Source organism: Cygnus atratus, chromosome 5 (genome assembly GCF_013377495.2).
Source record: "Cygnus atratus isolate AKBS03 ecotype Queensland, Australia chromosome 5, CAtr_DNAZoo_HiC_assembly, whole genome shotgun sequence".
NCBI lineage: Eukaryota > Metazoa > Chordata > Aves > Anseriformes > Anatidae > Cygnus > Cygnus atratus.
The window spans coordinates 60,699,090-60,719,370 of record NC_066366.1 but is presented as its reverse complement, the minus strand read 5'-3'; the positions used below and the strand labels follow the sequence as shown (position 1 = coordinate 60,719,370).

General features: G+C 46.8%; 1 protein-coding gene across 1 annotated transcript in view; it reads right to left on the bottom strand.

The window, feature by feature from the left end:
* Window positions 1-9,901, bottom strand: part of ARMH4 (armadillo like helical domain containing 4) — a 53,977-nt gene extending 44,076 nt beyond the window's left edge. The window contains exons 1-4 of the mRNA XM_035551411.2: window positions 9,826-9,901; window positions 3,669-5,061; window positions 1,946-2,155; window positions 533-751 (exon numbers count right to left, since the gene is read on the bottom strand). Of these exons, the coding sequence (XP_035407304.1) occupies window positions 533-751; window positions 1,946-2,155; window positions 3,669-5,004 (1,765 nt within the window). The 5' untranslated portion in view covers window positions 5,005-5,061; window positions 9,826-9,901. The remainder of the gene's footprint in view (window positions 1-532; window positions 752-1,945; window positions 2,156-3,668; window positions 5,062-9,825) is intronic.
* Window positions 9,902-20,281: the final 10,380 nt, after the last annotated feature.

Genomic DNA, 20,281 nt, shown 5'->3' with positions numbered 1-20,281 from the left:
ATGGGAAAACATCTCAAAGGGGTTGCATTCTTTGCCCCTCCCAGCACAAGGACATGAGCACAAGTATTGTACCAATTGCTCTGGCAAGGTGAAATCCAGCTGAACACAGGCAGCCATCTCATGCCGAGCATCCCCATTTGGGGATGGGGCTTCAGCAGCAGCATGACAGGGCCTCTCCATCTGTCTGAACGTGTTCCTGTGACTGCCTGCCTGGTACAGAGGTTCTGCAGTGGATGCAGACACCAGCAGCTAGCGGTGCACAGACCCAGACCCCGCTGCAGCTCCTTCTCCGAGCAAAAGTCCACCCCTCCCACCACAACCACCTGAATTTCAGACATCTTCCATGACACTGTTCACTGCTAGCCTCCTGTACCACCTGGAAGGGGACAGGTTGTCCAACAACTTTATTAGGAACACTAACATATGTGCATAGCTGTGTGCCAGACAGACCAACTGGGGAGCCCCCGCTGTCAAGGGAAGCGTGCCTCCCCACACGAAGCCTCCTGCCTTTTCAGCTGGGGAACAGCAGTACCTTCTGACTCCAGCCGGTCCAGCCCATAGGTTACAGCAGTACTGATCTTCCTCACAGCTGGAAGAGCTGTCCTCCTGACAGAAGATGCCACTGACGCTGGAGTTACCAGGACCACCGTTCGGCTGGATGGCTCTTCTGTCTGTCCAGGCTGCGTAGCAGACAGCCCACCAGGAGCTGAAGCAGCCTTCTCGCTGGTGACCAGGATCACATCCGCAAAGTCTACACGGGACAAGAAGCAGCAGCATTTTGGCACAACGCCATTAAAAAAATCACCATTTAAGAACAAGCTTCTTAATGAAAGCTTACTTAGAAGCTCAAATGCTCGCATCTTTTGATGTGACTCTACTGTAATGAAAGCTTTTCCTCCAGGACAGCCAGCTCAGGAGGTTCCCCCTTAGCGAGAACTCAGCTAGGATTTACTCCCGTTGCTTTGAGGGCTGCCAGTCACCACCCCACAGCAAGGTCAGAGCACTGAGACACTGGGTGAGTTCTGAACCAGTAACAGATCTAGATGTTTATCACAAAGATAAGAATTTATAATTAAATCCCAGAAGCAAATTAGTGGTAATTGCTGGAAGAGCCTTCCCTCCCCTGCAGAGCAACTCTACTTCAAGGGATACATTGCAAGTGGATTGCTTCCTTTGATGCTCTGCAATATAAGAACTACCAGAAAAGTTGCCCAGCAGCTGTTTCACTGCAGTGGGACCTACCACACCAGAACTAATCTCAGTCAGTTTTGTGCCAAGGAAACCCTTGCTATACTCCTGTCAAGGCTCCTACATGTACCTCTCAAGGTGACACCAAGCTAGTAGGCAGCAGCTGGAGGAACATGACTGCTTAAACTATATCTGTGTGAGCTACATCAACTCTGCACACAACAGAATCAAGAACTCACTATTGCTCAACGCAAGTGGCTATAGTGCAGACTTCCCCAAAGGCTTGCTAGATTCTCACAAGAAAACCCCCTTATACCACTTCCATATTCTAGCCTAGTTAAACTTCTTTGCTCCTTTGGATTGGGCATCAGCAAACCAGAAGTAATCCCTCCACAAATAGGAGCTGGCTTAAACAATTAAGGCCAAAAGTCAATTTGTTAGCAAGAATAGATGTGGAGTTTTGCTTGGTCATTTGTGTTTTTTTTTTTTGTTTTTTTTTTTTAAGATCTCTACTTCACTGTTATTTGGGGCAAAAATTCTGCCCTGCTGGTGTATTTCAACATGATGGATCTGCACAGTCAAAAAAGCAGTGGCAGCCCAAAGCTAGATGCAGCCTGCAGAAAGCTAGGAAAAAAAGCAAGTTTGAGTCTGGATGCTGTGTGTTAAGACTTCAGTGTCTAAGCATCAATACTGATTTCAGATGCGCTGTTGTGTCTTATGGGGGAAGAAGCCCACAGAGCAGGGGGCAGAACCCTACCTTCCACATCAGGAGGTTTTGCTGTGGAGCTGCCAGCTGCTGTCAGCATCTGGGTGGCACCAGGAGCAGCTGACATTTGGGTGTCCTCCCCGCTAGTTTCCTGGGGCAGGCTTGAGGCTCCTGTTCCCTGGGGAGCAGTGGGTGCCAGCGTCACAACCGACAGAGCAGCATCAGCCTCCTGGGCAGCAGTTGTCACCTCCTGAGTAGCACCTACAGCAAGAACAAGCATCAGCACCAGCTCATCGGACAGCTGCTGGTTTGTGATCAGGCAGTAACAGAATTAACACTTGCAGGGTCTACCCCATGCATTAGCACTTCCAGAGCCACAGTACAAGCAGCAGGTGCTGCTGTTTTACAGTGTAGATACAGAATAGACCCCCTGTATAACAGAAGAAAAAGCACCAGAATCAGTCCTCACTTGGTTAGCCAACCCTTAGGGACACGTGGACCTACTGGTGAGCACAGCACTGCAGGCCCATGGTGAAACACCCCTCAAAGGAAACAAGGCTGCCAGAAGGGTACTTTTGGTGGCCAGTTCTTAGAGCTAGACTTCAGCTTTGTAGAAGGGTTTATTTTCACTATACAAGCCTTATTGATAACTGCTGTTTCCCCAACACCTGGGAGCAGCGCAGGGGAACCTGCTGACAAGTCAAGTGGTTATAAATTAATCTAGAAATTGATTGGTCTATTTTCAGCACCAGCATGCAATTAGCTTTCCATCTTTTACAGCAAGAGCTATATTTGCTGGATGCAGCAAGGGGAAGTTTGCCCTTGCCCTTCCCTTTGCCCCTGCAGCCAAATAGGTAAGATCAGAGATGTCCAGCAATTAAAACAAAGTCCTAAGCCACAGCTCATGTCCCTCACCAGCCTAGAAACACATTGCTGCCCCACAATTGCCCAGACAAACATTTTTCCAAGCATTTTAAACACAAGTGGAAGTGTTGTCAGTGGGCCTACATCTATGCATGTAGGACAGCACAAGCACTGTAGAGTCAGAGCCTGGCCATAGCTTTTCTCTAGGGCAGGGAGACAGAACCAGGAACTTTTGTAACAAAAGACAAAATAAGTTTCTGGACAGATCATTTAATCTGCTCTGGTCATCCTTGTATTGTCAAGGAAGACCTCAGTCACAGGCTGCTGGTACAGTTTGCCTATTCCTCAGCTTAAGAAGCATCTCCAGCCACCTCCACACTGACATGTGCTCCCTTTTCCTATGGGAACACCAAAACTGAAGGCCCTGCTTTAGGGGGTACGCCACACATGCAGAGCTTCTCTAAGTCATTAAAAATAAGCTTTTTAGCTAGCACCAAGTCTCTGCTGTGAGATAACTCTGAAACCTATTCAGACATATCCCTATATTCCCAGCTACCACAGCCTTTTGAAGCCCAGCTTGCCTGTTTGGTGCTAAAGCTGTCCTCTCAGCTCAAGGAGGCAGAGAGTAGGCAGCTCAGAGCAGTGGCTTCACATCACTCAGGGCGTTGTACCACCCAAGTGACCACACCAGCCTGTGCTCTGGGTGTAGGAACATCCTACACCAGGAGCAGGCAATGGATGCAAGTTACCCATTCAAGCTGTTACCCCCAAACAAAGGTTCACCTCTTCTGCAAGTAGGAAGATTGCACCTTTCACTGCTTTATCTCCACGAAAGAAAGCACAGGCTCACAGAAGCATCCCTCCTAAACCTACACATAAAAGCAAGTGTCTGTTAACAAGCAGGTTTTACCTTTCAGTGAGCTTTCCAGAGTAGAAGAGAGATCAGATGCATCTGTCATCACAACAGCCTCTGGCTGTGATGGAGGGATGCTCTTCTCTTCTGCTGTGACCACATTAATGTTTTCCAGAGAGTTCAGACCAGCAGTGTCTACACCTGGCAAGTCCACTGTGAGGGGAACATCGCTGCTGGCTGTGGAAGTGAGCAGCACACCATCCCCACGCACCGCTGGAGCTGTGCAATTGCTCTCCTTGGCAAGCCCTGGAGTTGGTGGAGCAGATGCTGGGGATGGCACCACTCTCATCACATCCTCCTCCTCACTTCCCAGTGGGGTTTGGGATGCTTCCATTGCCACTCGGTCCTCTTCCACCTCCTCATACAGCATGCTTCCCCCTTGACTTATATTCCCCGGTTTTGTGTCATCCCAGTCAGGCAGCATGGAGCCAGTAGGGTGGCCGGTGATGGTGCTAGCTGTGGTGGGCAGCTCTCCTTGCCCAGCACCCACATCTGCTTCCAGATGGACGGAGGCCTCAGTGGTCACAAGGGGGTGGCTTGCAGCAATGGTTCCTCGAGCAGACAGTAGCCTCAGAGTGCTCCCTGTGCTTGTTTTTAGTGCTCCCACCTCAGAGCTTGCACTTGAGGCCTGTGGAGTTGGGATGAAGTGGTCACCAACTGTCTCCAGGCTGGGAGTGCCAGGGTGCAGCGTGGGCACCCGCTCGCTGTGGGGTTGGGGTGCCGCGGAGGGGTGCAGGCTGCTCTCTGCTGTCCCCTCCTCTGCTGCAGCTGTCACAGAAAGGGGGCTCGCCAAGAGGCTGGCAGAGCCCTGCCCCACCTCACAGTCCTCCGTGGTGGCCTTGCTGACGAGGCCGCTGACAGATTCTTCCTGGACAGAGGGGTTCAGCGTGGTCACAGCTGTGGTCAGCATGGCCTTGAACTCTCCATTTTCATCCAGCTCTGACTTTGTGGGACTGAGCTCCTTCTCTTCCTCAGCAGCCACTTTCCCAGCAGGGGTGCTAACACCCAGGCTCTGGCTGCTGAGGAAGACATGGCTTGGGCTTACGGGCCGTGTTTCTCCTCCTGCAGTGAAGGCTTCATCTAAGGGCATCCCAGATGGCTTTGCTGACACTCCAGCTGGCTCTTCAGAGACAGTTTGCTCAGGACCCAGGTTATTTAAGTCTGGCATGCTTGTCCATTCATCTTCTACCCCATTCCCTGCCCACAGGTCTTGCTGGACCTTTGTCATGTCGCTCTCCTCCGGGAGCGGAGAGGCAAGGCATGGTGGCCTGGAGGACAGGAGCAAGATGCAGCAGGTGACCACACAGATGTTAAATCCTATTGATCTACTCATTGCTGAACAGAGGTGTGCGCAGAGGTCCACAAGGCTGACAAGTCCAGAAAGCAAGACCTATAAAGGGGAAAAGAGGAACCCAGATTACACACATCTATGTTTGGAACTTGTCATCCAGTTATTTAGGGCATGGGGTCAATAGATGGTTATGGAAATCCATGGTCAGTTTTGTGCAGATCCCTCCCACACATCCCAAGCAATGGATCCCTGTGTCTCATTTTATTCTTCCTAACCTACCTATTCAAGGTCTTACACAGACAAAACCAAATCTCAATCTGAAGACCAAGACAGACCTTGCCAAGCTCTTGCCCCCATGGAGTGCTATGTTCCACCCAGCAGGCATCAGACTTGCAAGTAACCATTGATGATCAGTTTGTTTGTTCTTCACCAAGTCCAGAAAGGAGACATGAGGCTTGTCAGGGCTGACCTGTTACAGCAAATCTTGCCTGTAAGAACTGCTCGTCCCTTCAAGCTGCAGGGGGATAAGGGATATTAGGAAGGAAAAGCTGTGGCTATCAGAATCACCCCCTGGTTCTCATGGAACTAGGCAAAGGTTACCTTTGTTCATGAACACCAGGATGAGTTGTCTTCCCCAGCTTGCTATACTCTTTTCCACACACAAGCAGTACACAGGCGAATACTACTTACATTTGAACACAGTGCAGTAGCAAGCTGCCTAGCACTGCTTTGTTACACAAGGGTGCATCATCCCTCCATACCCTGCCACACAACCTTGTGATGCTGTGACAGAGGCAGCCTCTGCCATAGGGTGAAGGACTTCAGAAATACTGCATTTGTGCTAATGCATCCAACACACAGACCCCAAGTCCTGCTGTTCATGTACATTTGTCTCTTCTTGTGGGAAGAGTTATTGTATGTAACCAATCAGCTAGACACAACCAAGATACTAGAAAGCTTATTATAATAGGTCACTCAGCTCTCTGTGCATTTCCATCATCAAGTGTACCTCTTACTCCACACAGATTCCTCCAGCTGAAGGCCCCCACAAGGGCTATGCACCTTACAATCTATACACCTGGCTGTAGCATATGCAATAACCTCAGCATTACCAGCCTAGAGACAGATCATTAGAGTTAACTACTGCAGGCTCCATTACCTGATTGAGCCTCCTGGGCAGAGACATTTTCCCCACTCTCCTCACAGCCCTGTTCATCAGGGGTTGGAGCTGCTGGAGTAATTTGCTGTCATAGGCCACACACATGCACCAGGTGCTCAGGCTCCAAGCAGAAGCCACCAAGAAGCTGTCCACCAGCAGCAGCACAGATCTCCCACCCTTTCAACAGTTCTTTCCCCTGGAGGATGGGCAGCCACCCATCCATCTCCTCTACCCTGAAGGGAAAATAGTTGAAAACTGACAGTATGCAGCAACTCTTCCAGGTTAATCCTTTATGTGCTTTCATAATTCAGAAGCACTAAGAATATATTTTGCAAATTAATAGCGCTCAGTAACATGCATCAGCCTCACTGTATGAATTTAAGTGATATTCACCTCACACCCCTTTAGCAAGTGCCAAGGGAGATCAGATACTGTGAAATAAAGACATGTTTTTTTACCCACTACATGGATAGTGCTCAGTACAAGCCTGACAGCACAGTTCCTGGGGAACTTCAGACAGCCTCATGCAGTTTCTCCCAGGCTGAAAAGCGCTGCTGGCCACAGCTCTGTATTTGTAAAGGGTAGAGATAGCAGTGGAAAGTTATTTGCTCAGGAAATCCACAACATCTAGATCTAAGCTAACCTAGACCTCTGCACTCAATAAGATCCAGAGACAGTGGCACAGAGCTTGCTGCAGGATAATGGCACAAGTTCATGCTTCAAAGAAGATTAGTCAGAGCTTAAGATCTACTTAACTTTAGGAAGAGGCTAGATTAAAGTGTATGAACAGTAGTGACCTAGCTATCTACTTAAACAGAGTTTAACACCTTGCTGTAGTACTTCCACTCGATGCAAGTGATCCAGGATTTAGCAGCTGGCTGCAGCAGCCTGTTACTCAAGCTGTTGGGCTACACATCTTTCCTCCTGTCTGGCTGTGTAAGTCAGCCTGCTCTAAACAAGTAAAGCAAGCTGCAGCATGCTGCTTTCACCCAGCACCTCTGCAACAGTGGGCTTAAGGCATTTCATTTCTAGCTTGAAGCTGGAAATAACCCAGTATTTCATGCTGCAGGAGCTCTTTGTCCCCAGATTTCACCTGGAATTCTCCAAGCTAAAGCCTGGGAGGACAGCTACCAAGCAGTGGTTGGGCTCTGGGGAAGACTAATCCTTGCTTCAAGTGGGAAGCACACCCAGGGGGCAGGAGACACCACCAGCTACTTCCCTGCACATAACACATCCCAAGAGATGCAGCTCCCCTGTCCGCAGAGGCAGCACAGCTGCAGAGAGCCGAGCAGCTTCACCTTTAGCACAGAGAAAATTTCTTTTTAACTCCTGGTGAGCTGGAAAGAAGCACAAAGGGCTGCTAGGCTAAAAAAAAGGTGCTGGAACTGAGCACCTCTGAAAGATGCCCTTCAGACAAAGAACTGCCTGCTATTGTTGGCTAGTCACCAAGCCAGGGGACAATAAATACAAATGCTTCACGTGGTGACAAGTCTCACAGACTCAGCTAGATCTTCCTGAACCAGGCTGCTTCCTTTCTCCATACAATTAGCCTTAGCAGTAGCTATTAAACCATCAACTCCCCTCCATCGAGTTTAGAGAGCCATTTGTAGAGTCAGCCCTCAGGAAGCCTGAGGCAAGCAAGCTCAGGAGGAACCCCAACCTGTTATTATCACTCCAACAGCAGGCTCGAAGGGGACAAGCAGAGATTCATCTAGTTCAATAGCTGATCCTGACATGGAACAGCAATCAGTTAATGCACACTGCAAATGGACGAAACTTCCCCTCTGCCCAGCTGCACACAGCCATTCCCTAGGATGGCTTTCCAGGGTTTTGCCCAGTTTACTTGATGAAACACACAAGAAAACCATTTGCTGTTATTTTCTGCTGTTGGAAAAATATAGCCAGAACTTGCCAAGTTGTTGAACCAGCAAGAGAAAAGGATCAGGCTTTTAACTCGCTTGAATTAATAACCCTGTTCTAGCAATCCCTCTCTCACACAGAGAGGAGACTTGTACTCCAAAACTGAAGAGGCTGCATACATCACATAGAGCACAGGAGATTAACAGGTCAGCTCCAGATACATCACTGCCTGTGCAGAACACAGCCTTTCGCACCTCCAGTACATGCTTGGATACACCAGCCCAGCTTTGACCAGCTGAACAGTTGTAGATGCGCTCAGCCCTGCGATTCTTCCACCAACTGGTATGGGAAGTTGGACAAAAACACTGCAAATCTTTTAATGTGAAGATTCAGCTAAAGTGTCCAAGTCAAGCAACTGCCAGCAATCGAGTGGTATGTTACTGGAGTGCTAATGTATGCTATCCAAGCCTTATTACTTGAGCTGAATGCAAAAGCCAGCAGATAAATGATCCGACACTGCAGAGCTCCAACTCCTACTTTTGTGCACAAGCTGAGAAAAATGCCTTCATTTCATCTTACATTGTCCTCATCCGGTTGAATCAAGTGAATTGCAGACCAGTGCTCTTAGAGCACATACTTCAGATAAACAGACCTCAACCACCTCCAGCAGCTCACCACAAAACCCCAGCAATAACCACCCCACGCCAGCCGCTAACACAAGTTGGATGAGCAAAAACCATACAGGCACAACTGCTTATCACTCAGAAGGGCACATCTTCCTCTAGCTTTGAGGACAAATTGCTATAAGCAAAGAAATGAGATTATTCTGTAGAGCCAGCTTGCTGCCAGCCCTAGCGAGGCACCTTAATACATAATACATTACCTCCACTCGGAGCATTTGTGTTCCAGCGGCAGCTCTTTGAGAAGTGAGACATGGTTCAGACATTATTCCCCCCGGCCATTCAGCAATGGCTTTGTTCGGAAGGGCACAGGCCACCTGTGTCAGTCCCCGCTTGTATTTGCGGGTAAAAGCTGTGCACTTCTTTGGGGCTTCTGACCTGTGCCAGGTCCCCAGCACCACACAAGTCAGAGGTCTGCTGAATTGCTGAGCAATTAAAAGGACCGGGAGGAGTGGTGTTTTAAGGGTGAGCCCAAAGGGTGGAACAGTTTTCGAACAGCAAAAGCACAGAGATGTCACTCTCCAGATTCACTGGGACCAGAGAGGTAGCACTGGGGCTCCAACAAGCGAGAAACATTCAGAAATTTCAGTGCCCAGCTCACACAGGCAGCGAGCCCACACAATAGACCGCAAGTCTCTGCAGGTGAGGATTTTAAATACGGAATACACCTCGTCTGGCCCTTTTTAGGGTTGATCTGGCTTTTCGGTGAGGGAACGGGATTCGGGGTGGCTCAAGACCCGATGCCACCGCCCGCTAGCTGCGGCCCCGTCCCATTGTCCCCGCCTGCAGCCGCAGGGCAGCACAGAGCCCCCCGCCCAGCTGCCCACCGCCAGGGCTCCCCGGGGACCCCCCGAGCCGCCCTAGGAGCACAGCAGGGGGGTACACACAACCCCCAGCGACGACTGGACCACCCCCGAGCCCCCCTTTGGGCTTTCCATATGGGGTTGCTGCTGACCCCCCCTCCCAACAAAGCGGGTGCACGACAATCCCAATCAATTAAAATAAATAACTAAAAATAAATGAACACAGGGAAAATCCCCCCACCCCCTCCCCTAGAACAAAGGGGTTTTTATTTAATTATTATTTTTGGGGGGCACCTTCCATCACCCCCACCCTCAGCATCGCAGCACCCCCCCCCCCCCCCCCCGACGTCCCGGGGCTCACCGGAGCTGCTCCGCCCGGCCCCCCGGCACCTCGCCGCGCTCCCCCGCAGCATCCCGGGGCCGCACGGGGCCGGGGCGGGGCGGCCGCGACACCGCCCCCGCTTGGGGAGGAGGAGGATGGAAGGAAGGAGGGATGGATGGAAGCAGGGAGGGATGGAGGTAGGCCCGGCCCTGCCAGCACCGAGCCGCGCAGCCGTCGTGCTCAGGGCCCCCCCACCCCCAGCCCCTTCCCCAAGGGGGAAGCTGTACCCCGCCCAGAGTGAGGGCTGGAGGAGATAGGGGGAAAAAAAATAAATTATTCGCTCAGAAAGTGGGGAAGCACTGGGAGAGGCTGCCCAGAAAGGTTGGGGGTGCTCCAGCCCTGGGGGTGTTCAGGAGCAGGTTGGATGAGGCACTGGGCAGCCTGGTCTGGTGGGTGGCATCTCTTCCCCCTGGTTGGGAAGAGATATTTTTAATTTTTAAGGTCCCTTCCAGGCTGAGACATTCTATGACTGCTTCAGGAAATCAAACAGTGGGGGGTTATTTAGGGCTTGCCACACACACAGGTGTGCTCCAGCATTAAGACAGTGCTTTTAGGGCTGCCTGCACCCCTTAAAGCTGCTTGAGAGAGGTCACCCACTGCCCATCTGCTATTCACTCCTTGCTGAAGGAAGTTTGCATCCAGCCCAGCAGTCCACACCATACACAAACAGAGCACTGACTTGATTTCCAACTCCTGTGCAAGAGCCAGGGTCAGAACCCAACCAGGCAGACTCCCTTCCTTTGCAGGAGGCTTGCAAGAAAACCTAAAAGCAAGGCCTGCAATGCTCTTAGCAGTTTTCTGTCCATTAGAGATGCTCCTCCACTATCTTCAGCCTTAGAGGTCACCTTCCCCTAACATTCTCTCTGCAGAGAATTTTTTTTTTTTTAGAAAACAATACCTCACCTACACACATACTAGAAAGGGCTTGTTTCATTTTTTGTTGTTGTTTTAAACACCTATTTGGCTAGGGAGAAAAAAAAAGTAAACAATTTTACTCCTGCTTTATTCCCAGATGTTTTTTCCCTGCAGCTACACCATCAGCTCCCAGGGTACACACGCTCACTTCATCAAATAGCAGAGAATTACTGCAACTCAGAATTCCATACCTTGTCACCAAAAAAAATGAAGAAAGCAGCTTCTCACCTTCCCTTCAGCTAAGCATCAGGGGCACCTCAGGGGCCCAACTGCACTCCCAGGATTTTATACACTCCTGGGCAATGAGTCATTGGAAGCGGTGCTGCAGCAGGTGCAAACCCTTCTCGTTGGGCAGGGACAGGTGAGGAGAGACGAAAAATAATCTTCCAGAGGAGGAAAGGGCTAGGGCAGAGAGGCTGGGGGGGGGTAGCTAGGAAGGAATAAAGAAATAATGCAGGAGATGACAAGGAAAGTCAAAATCTTGACTTTGCTATGAACATGAAGCAAATGAGCAAATTCCTCTGTACTTCTACTCATAATAATCTTTAAAATGAGGCTCTGTTTTTCAGGTGGGGGTGAGATTTCACCTGCTTGCACCTGCCAAACACTTGACTCTCCAAATACATAACACAGAAGAATTGATGAAGGAAAACTGAGATATTCCTATTCCTATATTCAATAAATTCTCTGGTTTTGTTTGTTGTTATTTTTTTCTTTTTTTTTTTTCCTGTTTGTTGTGCTACTGGAAATATCATTTACATCAGTGGTTTCTTCTCTTTGCCACACTCACCCCGATGCTTTACCTATCTGATTTTACACAGTGTTTTCTACTGGAATTCAACCAAACTGGAAGCAACCCAATTCATTTTGCTAGCATTCTGCATCCAGTATTTAAACTTTAAGAGACAGATTTGTTGTAGGTCAGGGCAATTTCTTTCAGAGTAATATTGCTAACCTCTGCATAAGTTGAAAATAAAGTGTAAAAATGCCTGTATCAGCAGTAAAGACAGCCATTGCAAAAAGGCATCAAAAAGAACTCCGGAGTTAGGCTTGGTGGAGCTAACGGTCACACAAAGTGATTGGAATAGTCACTTCTGGCTTTCCATCTATGAATTGTAAAATCTGGGAAGGTATTCATGACTTAATATTTCTAGTGCTGCAAAATCTTCAATTTAAAAAAAAAAAAAGGAAATACGTGAAAAGAAAGGATGTTTACTTTCACCTATAAGGGAGATGGGGAAAAAAAAAAAAGGAAGAGACAAGTTTTGCATTCTTGTGGCCATTTTAAACACCAGATTAGGGATCCAAAACTTTCTGCAGGTTCAACTTCATTCTCCTCATTTCGTTTTGGCTGAGGGCTCTGCTTCAGCAGAGGGGATGGCTCGGACACGGAGGAGGCACCAGCTCTGGAGTTACCGGTGTAGCAAGGCCTTACAGCAAGCTGAAATCAATGAGGGCTTATTTTAAAACACAGCAGTGCATGTTGTGGTGGTTCAGGGATTGATTCACAGGCAGCTCAGTCACACGTGTACGGGGAGGGGGAGATGCCCCTTGCAGACAGCAGAGCTGCTGGCGAGGCCACCAGGCTCTAGCCAGAGACTTGGCTTCGGTAGCTACAAAATTCCCTCAGTGTGAACCTGTGAGTCCAAAGGAAAGGTTTACATTCAAACCATTCCACTTTTCTTCTAACCTTTAAAGTTATGGGGGCAATTTTAAAATTGTAAAGCATGTGTAGCAGATGCTCTGCTGTTCTCTGAAGTTCTTACCAGCTGGAAAGGTTTTTGCTTTCCCCTTGTAGTTTCTCTGCGTAACCGACTCTGAACCCGGATTATCACTGTGTACTGTCAAGGTTAAATATCTCACTGATAAACACTGTAACCAAAATAGCTGTTTTTCCCCCATCTGAAATTGCAAATTCCCCATACACTGCAAGTTTCTCTACCCCGCATAACCTGCCAAAATCATGTGTTTCTGCACGATCAACAAAAATTCTGCAGACTGAAATGTGGTGGAAGGATGCATGATGGAACAGGCAGAATTCAGCTCAGAAATCAACGAAGAGCACTGTTTTGTTATTCATTTCTATGGTTTATTAATTGGAAATGCTATTTTTTTAACTCAGCTCAGTATGCTGCAGAGCAAAACCCACCCAGCTTCCACAGCAAGTTAAGAAATTTCCATTCCTTCCCCTTCTTACCATTGCTCTGGTTTGAAACACTTCAGTTCAAGTCTCTATTTATGCGTCTCATCCTTGAGAGATTTCCCACAGGCTCAGGTGAAATTCAGAGGGATGTAAGCTGTTTTGTTCTTCCATGCAGGTAGCGTAGCTAGTAAAAATAGCACGGGACTCCTGTCCCATCCCTGGCTCTGACTTGTTAGATGACTTTCAAAACTCTCCTTCGTCGCTCTCTGCCTTCATTTCCCTTTCTGTAAAATGGAAATGGCAATACGTAGTTTTTGTCAGAGTCCCCTGTAAGATCTGCATATTGTTATAATTGCAACCCCTGTTGTAGGAAGCAATAACACAATGCAGTAGATTTCTTCAGAAGGTGATATCCCTGTTGCAGCCTTATTGCTCAACCCAGAAAGTACAAATAACATGTCCTAATTAAGAGACTGGGTCACCTCAAAATTTACATGAAGACACATTTGGTATGCGTATGTACAAAACTAACTGAAACATCATTGTCCTGACATCAAAGTACTGCACCTTACAACGCAGCTCCTGGCATCTCTGGTGAGACACTGTCAGGTATCCTAAGTATGTCAGGACATGCCACAGAAGGTAAAGGCAATTTTAAAATAGTTAACACTAATTTCTCTGCTGAATGATGTTCCCAAATTGAATATTGGGGACATTCAGCACTCAAAGCAGCACACACCTCCGTCTGTATTTTCACTTCACAATCCACCTTTATATCAGCTGGTAGCACCTGTTTAAGGGGACCTACTCTGCCCATTAAACAGGAGTCACTGGAACAGAGCAACAATGAGTCTAAATCAGGCTGATGTGAAAGTGAGAACAGTATCCCCATCTTACAGGCAGGGAGGTATGTGTAAAACAAGCCCACTTTGAAAAACATGAGGAAGTTTATGGCCAATCGATGGTTCTATTTGAAATGTGATCATCTTACAGATGAAAAGATTTTATTTTATTTATTTTTTGCCTCAAACTGCAAACCCAGTAAATGCGATCTGCAGTCAGAACTGAATCCACACGATCCCCTTGGATCCCTTTCTTCCACGCTCATCACCATTGGCACTAACAAAAGCTGTGCAAGGCCTCGCGATGCAAGAGCAGCCCCACTGCTGACTGTAATTTACAGCAATCCATCCTACAGGAAGGCTCAGGATCCAGCTTCTGCTTTCCCAGCTCTTGAGATTCTGCAGTGCTCAGGGAGCAGGAAAGCCGTGAAAAACTTATTTTTGTCACTAAAGTCAGCAGATGTGACTTGGAGCACACACAGCGCTCAGATCTGCTGAGTAGGAGAGTGCCATTTTTACACAGTCACTTTTAAGGACAGAACCACGATTTTGCTGACTTGTCCAAGGTCGCTGGAATCAGTCGCAGTTGCTCTGGGAATACAGCCCAGGAGGACCAGCGCTCATGGCCATAACTGAATGTTGCACAACCCTCACTCTTCATACCCTTTAACAAAATCAATGCAGTTAGTGTACTGCCTGTTACAATTTTCCCAGAAATAAAGTGCTGAAGAAGCCATCCCCATGGATATTGGAGCCTCAGCTAAAACGTGAACCATCTGTCAATTCCCTGTAGCGCTTGGATATTTTTTTCCCCCGTCCTACATACTCCACTATGAAATTAGGCTGATAATAAAAAAAGCAATTGACACGCCACCCCAAAGCAAGCTAACCCTAAGCAATGCTCTGACTTTAAACTCCCTGCTTCTTGATAATCGTAGACAGAGTCACTTCGAAAACTTCAGCTTTGTTTTGCTTCCCAGAACTTGAGGTTACACCAAGAACCTGCAACCCCAAGTTTTAAAGACCTGCAGCCTGAGTTTGAGCCCTGCCACCCCATCCCTTGGGGCACAGCCCTCACTAAACCAACTCAGAGGGGCTGGAGCATGCAACCACAAGGACGAACAGGAGCTTTGCCATGGGTAGGTTGATGGTGTCAGGGTGCCTGGGTGGGAGGCAGGCTGTGTTTTAGTGAGAAACAGCAGTTTCAATCCAGACACCATCAGTGTTTTCATTATTTCCCCTTTGGGGGATTTTTAGAGTAATGCAGACAACTTTTTGGGTGGTTATGAGTAAAATATATATATGTGTTTTGGAAATTAATATTCAAAACAATTAAGGTGAAATCCTACAGCAGGAACCAGTTCCAGCTGTTCACAAAGCACCAAGCAGTAGAAAGACTGCGGGGTTTCTTCCTCTTTCCCTCTTTGAAAAAGAGATACGTGGATCTCCATCAATCCTTGTGCTGGGATAAGTTGAGGAAATGCGAGCCCCAGGAACTGAACTAGACCTCTGAGCAATTGCTTTTTTACTGTGCTTAAAGCTGCCCCTAAGTATGCAACTATGTGATTTTGTGAGAAAAATGGGTATGTGACTCGGTTAGCTGGTATATAAGGATTAAGAAGGCTTAAAGGCAAGCACACAGACAAAGCCGTCCAACGAGGGGACACAAAAGACTGTTTATTTTGTGTCCAAGAAAAAATTATGCTTTGCCAATGAAACATGCATAGGGGTTTACTGAAATCTGAGTTTCTGCGGGGGTCCAGATAGGCATTTCTGCACTAAAGGCAGCAGAATATTAGTTGGGCAAGGTGCCTCTGTGTTCTACCCATTTGGGCCTGCAGTGTTTATGCTGGAGGACACGTTCCTTTATGTCTGCAATGCTTGCAAGGGCACTGTGGGGATTAATTCATCCAAGAGCTGCCGTGTTTCAGGACTCATACAGAAAAGTCATTTTCTTTATGAAAACTGCTCCCTTTTAATCCTCCGGGGCAGTTCTTGAGCTGCCACCTCGAGGCACCAGCTTCGCTTTCACCACCGCTCCCTGCAGACGAGCGCACAGCGCTGCTTGTGACAATAACTTGTCTGCAAGATATTCAAAAAGATTATTTCTGCCAATGGCTTGAATACTAACAGAGTCTTAAAAAACTGAAAGGCACTCCACTAGCCAAAAGAAGTATCTTATATATTTGATATAAACTGGATACTTGATATTTTCACTGATTTCAATAGACTACAATTCAGTCCTTGTATTTTTATATATTTATGCAAGCTCTTCCCTGCATATCAGAGCATACCACTACTTAACAAGAGTTATAGGAGCCGGCTGCATTCAGGGAACATCGTCTTACTGTGTTAAGGAGATCCTGTGTTTTACTCCCCTCAACCTCCTGCTTAGCAGAGGGCTTAATTGTCCTACCATCTCCTTAGATTGTGAATAATTATCTTCATTTATATTGTTATCTTGAATGTATTTATATCCTGATTCTTATGGGTTAGCATCACCATCTGTTTCTTCAACAGTTACATATTCGGGATAGCGAGCATGCTTTCCACATTATTATGCAAGTAGCTTCCTTGATTAAACCAGCATGATGTGGATAGATTTTGTTATGAAACACTGGCACACTTCTAGGCTCTCTGGCTTCTATTATCAATAACTGCTAGGCTCTGGAAAGACCATCCATTAAATTAAGCCACTTCTAAGCTGCAGCTTGCATTTCAGAGCTCGTGTTAACTGTGATTGATTAATGTAATTTAAGGAGAGATTTCCAATGGACTATAAAGGCAGTGATGTGATTAGCAGCAAGCTCTGATCTTTCCTAACCCAGCGATAATATGTTTAGGAGAAAGCAATGGGCTATATATTCCAAGTAGGGCCTGTGACCTCTAAAACATATCCAAGTAATTTTTTTATTTAAAACATAAGCGTGACGTAGGCATAATTATGACGCAGTAATACATCATAAACAGGTGAGATCTGGGGCCGGAAATGGTCATGAAAACATCATGCTCAGATTTGACATTAGTCATTAAATTAATCACATATTATTTAATTTTTTAGCCCAAGTTTCAAGAGCCTCAACATTAAGTATGATAGGTTACATCTTTATAGGATCCTTGTCACAGAGATATTCAGGAGCATTATATGGAATTTAAAAGTGTGAAAATTCACATATCAGCGTGAGCACATTCTCAACACGCCCGGCAACCTCATGAGCTTCCTCCCACTGTCCTCAAAAGAACCCAGGGCAGCAGGCAGCACTCAGTACATGAGCTTGGGAATTCCAGGATCGTTTTCCTGACAGGAAGCCCAAAGAGAGAAGAGCATCTGGCAGGGATAATTCTAACTGAACGTGGCTTCTTGGTACACTGGGGTATTGCTCAGACATGGTAGAGCTAAGGCTCTGGTGTGAGAATGACATTTAAACATATTTTCAGGCACGGTTGTTTGCATATGCTTTAAAGGTCAGCTGCATTTCCATATTTTGGAAGGGCATATAATACTAACTATAAAATATAATAATAAAAAACGTTGATAACATAAAAACACACAAAATCAGAAGACAATTTGAACTGGGTCTTGGAGCATTTAATAGCTACAGGGTTTTGTTTGTTTATTTTTTAATGTGTTGGCATCCTCCTCTGCTGCCTTGGCAGTGCTTACTCCTACTCCAAGAGCCTACTGGTTGTGTGCTGGTCCCTTTGCTGTTCCTGCATCCCACATCACCACCACAAGCTTCTTCCTTCTCCTCAGTTTTCCTCCGCAACAAGAAGGAGCTGACAGGATATCAAAATGGCGATGGGTCATATGAAGAGTGCAGGGGCTTATACTGAATTATGGGACAGAGTTTGAACAAAAGATATACAGGCTTTATGAGGAAAATACAGGCTTTGCGAGGAGTTTCCCCTGGGTTTGTCACTGTAGAGTTCCCCTTCTTTACATCTTTCTTGCACTCCCGCTACACTGCCTGGATTCCTTGTGTTTCCTCCAAATATACAGAGCCCTTCCAGGATGCTCCAAGTGCTTCGACTCCTCAAGTTTCCAGTCCTCCACACACATGGACCTTCTCTTCTCAGCTCTATATTCCTGACTCCACTTTGTGACCCAGTTAAATTTAGGGAGGCCAGAAGCGGGGGCAGGTGACAGGGCTGTGACAGGAGCAGAAGAGCAAATGGATTTGCAGAGCCGCTAGTCCGACGACGGGCTAGTGCTGAGGTTTGCTCAGGCGATAGAGCAGATGGTGGCAGCAACAGCTTTTGGTGTCCCACATCACTCCTGTTTATCGTCCAGCTCTACCACACAGCTCCACCTTCACAGATCTTAAATAGAAAGTGTGGATGTGGGACAAACACCACTCCGGCAAAGTACATGAAAAACATCTAGAAACTAACAGCACCTCACAGTTCACATAGCTTGCGTTTGGGGCTACAGAGCACACCAGTATGAGCCCTTGAGTTCACTGTGACAACAGCCTACATTGAAATCTCACTTCATTGAGAGCCCTTGTCTGGCTGCACATGCACACTTCAGCCTCTTTGGTTTGCCTATCTGGCATGAGCAAAAACACAACCCACCAGTTCATGGCTTTTCAGTATTTTTTTTTGAATATTTATTTTGTTTCCCTGAAAAATGAAGTGGATCCCATGCACTCCTTTGGTACAAATACCCTACAACAGATCTTTTGGGGATGTGATCATGCGTGACACTCCTGGGCATGCATAAAAATGCCTGAAAAGCAGCTGATTTTATAAGTCTGGTTATTGTGGGGAAAGGACATGATAGGTAGGGGAAAGGAGGTTGTTGATGGTAGTGGGATAAACGTTGCTTTAGGAATCTCTTTCTCAAGTGATCCCAGATTTGCATTACACTAGCCAACATCTGTTATAAATTCCCTTTTCCCAGAAAAGGAATCAAGTCACAGGGAGTCATATATCACAACCAATATTTATTAGAACACCTTTTATTAATTAAGCTCTATTTATAGTGCCAAGCAGTTATTACTAATAGTAGTTAACTAATGACACACTTCACTCGCATGCACGCATGCTCTCATAGGTTTCCAGCTGGATCAACAGTTGGAAGGCCCAGCTGTTTATCCAGAAAATGACAGCTTGTCAAAGGACACCTTCTTTCTTTGGGTATAGAGATAATCCTGTTGTCTCTCTCAGCACAGAGCAGCCTTTGTGGACGCTGTTGGATTTATACAACCCGCTGCTGATGTTGGTGTGTGCTGGGGGCCTTGTGCAGATGCAGCAAACTCTTGGTGTCCTGTGTTATTTCCTGCAGATTCACATTGCCTTTCAGCATGTATTTTTCCTCTCTTTGGTCTGTTTCTGGATAACAGCTCCTCCATCCACACCGGTAGGTGCCTACAGAACTCATTCATTCAAACACACTAAGAGGCTTTCATGACACGGCTGTTACCAACCAGAAATGCCAAGACCGTCAAAGCAAGGCTGCGTATTTCAGAGACATTAAGTAACTTGTAAACAGAAAGTGGTGACCGAGCTTACCTACCGCAGAGCTGGCATCTACCTACAACACAAAGATTTAGGATTATTTAGAATAACTTAACATTTCCTAACCTTGATGGAGTTAAAGCCTCAGTACTGTGTCAAAGTATTTTATTATATATGGTTATATACAAACTTGCACACATACAAACACAAATTTTTATTTTCTCCAAAACTGAGTAAGGTCTTGGTTTCAATGGCTTGCCATTTTGTGAGGACTTGATGCAATACAGCGTTCCTACAAATTCTGCAAAATGCTGATGTGGCTCTACGATTGAATCTGAACAGTAATTCACCCCTTCAAAAAAAAAAGGCTGATGAAGGTAAACCCCAGCTGTAATGGCACAACAATACACTTTCATGAAAGGAAATAAAATAGAACTAAATCAAATTACATCTTTAGCACATGGGTCCTATCAGTCAACTCCCACCAGAGCTCACCACCATCTACCTCTGACTGCCAGGCACAGGCAACCCAGTCCTGGATGCATGGGGTGGCACGGTGGGGTTTGATATTTCTACCCTCAGTGTATTTGCGAGTTCTTATCTTCACTTCCTAATTGTCATTCTCTTGGGGTAAAGAGGTATAGTTCGTGTTTTTGTTTGGTTGGTTGTGGTTTGTTTTTGTTTGTTTGTTTTCCATGAGAGATCTCTTATAGCAGTAAGGAGGTATGGTGATTTTTTGTTTATTTGCTTTTTGTTGCTGTTGTTTTTCCATGACAGATCTCTTATTTCTGGTGGAGAGCAAGGCTATTGTACCCTAAAGGGTTTCAGCTAGCACTTTGGTATATTTACATGTCATCCTAATAGCCTCCTAAGTGATAGCTTCCTATAATTTACTTCATTTATCCCTGCCCATGGCAGAGGGGATGGATCTAGGTATCTTTGAGACCCCTTCCAAACCATTCCGTGATTCTCGGATTTCTCCTGCCCTCCTCCGCCCTGCGCTCAGCGGCACAGCGCGCCTTCCTTCACGCCCCGGCCTCCATTTGCAGCGCCTGCCCCTCCGCTCCCCGTGAGG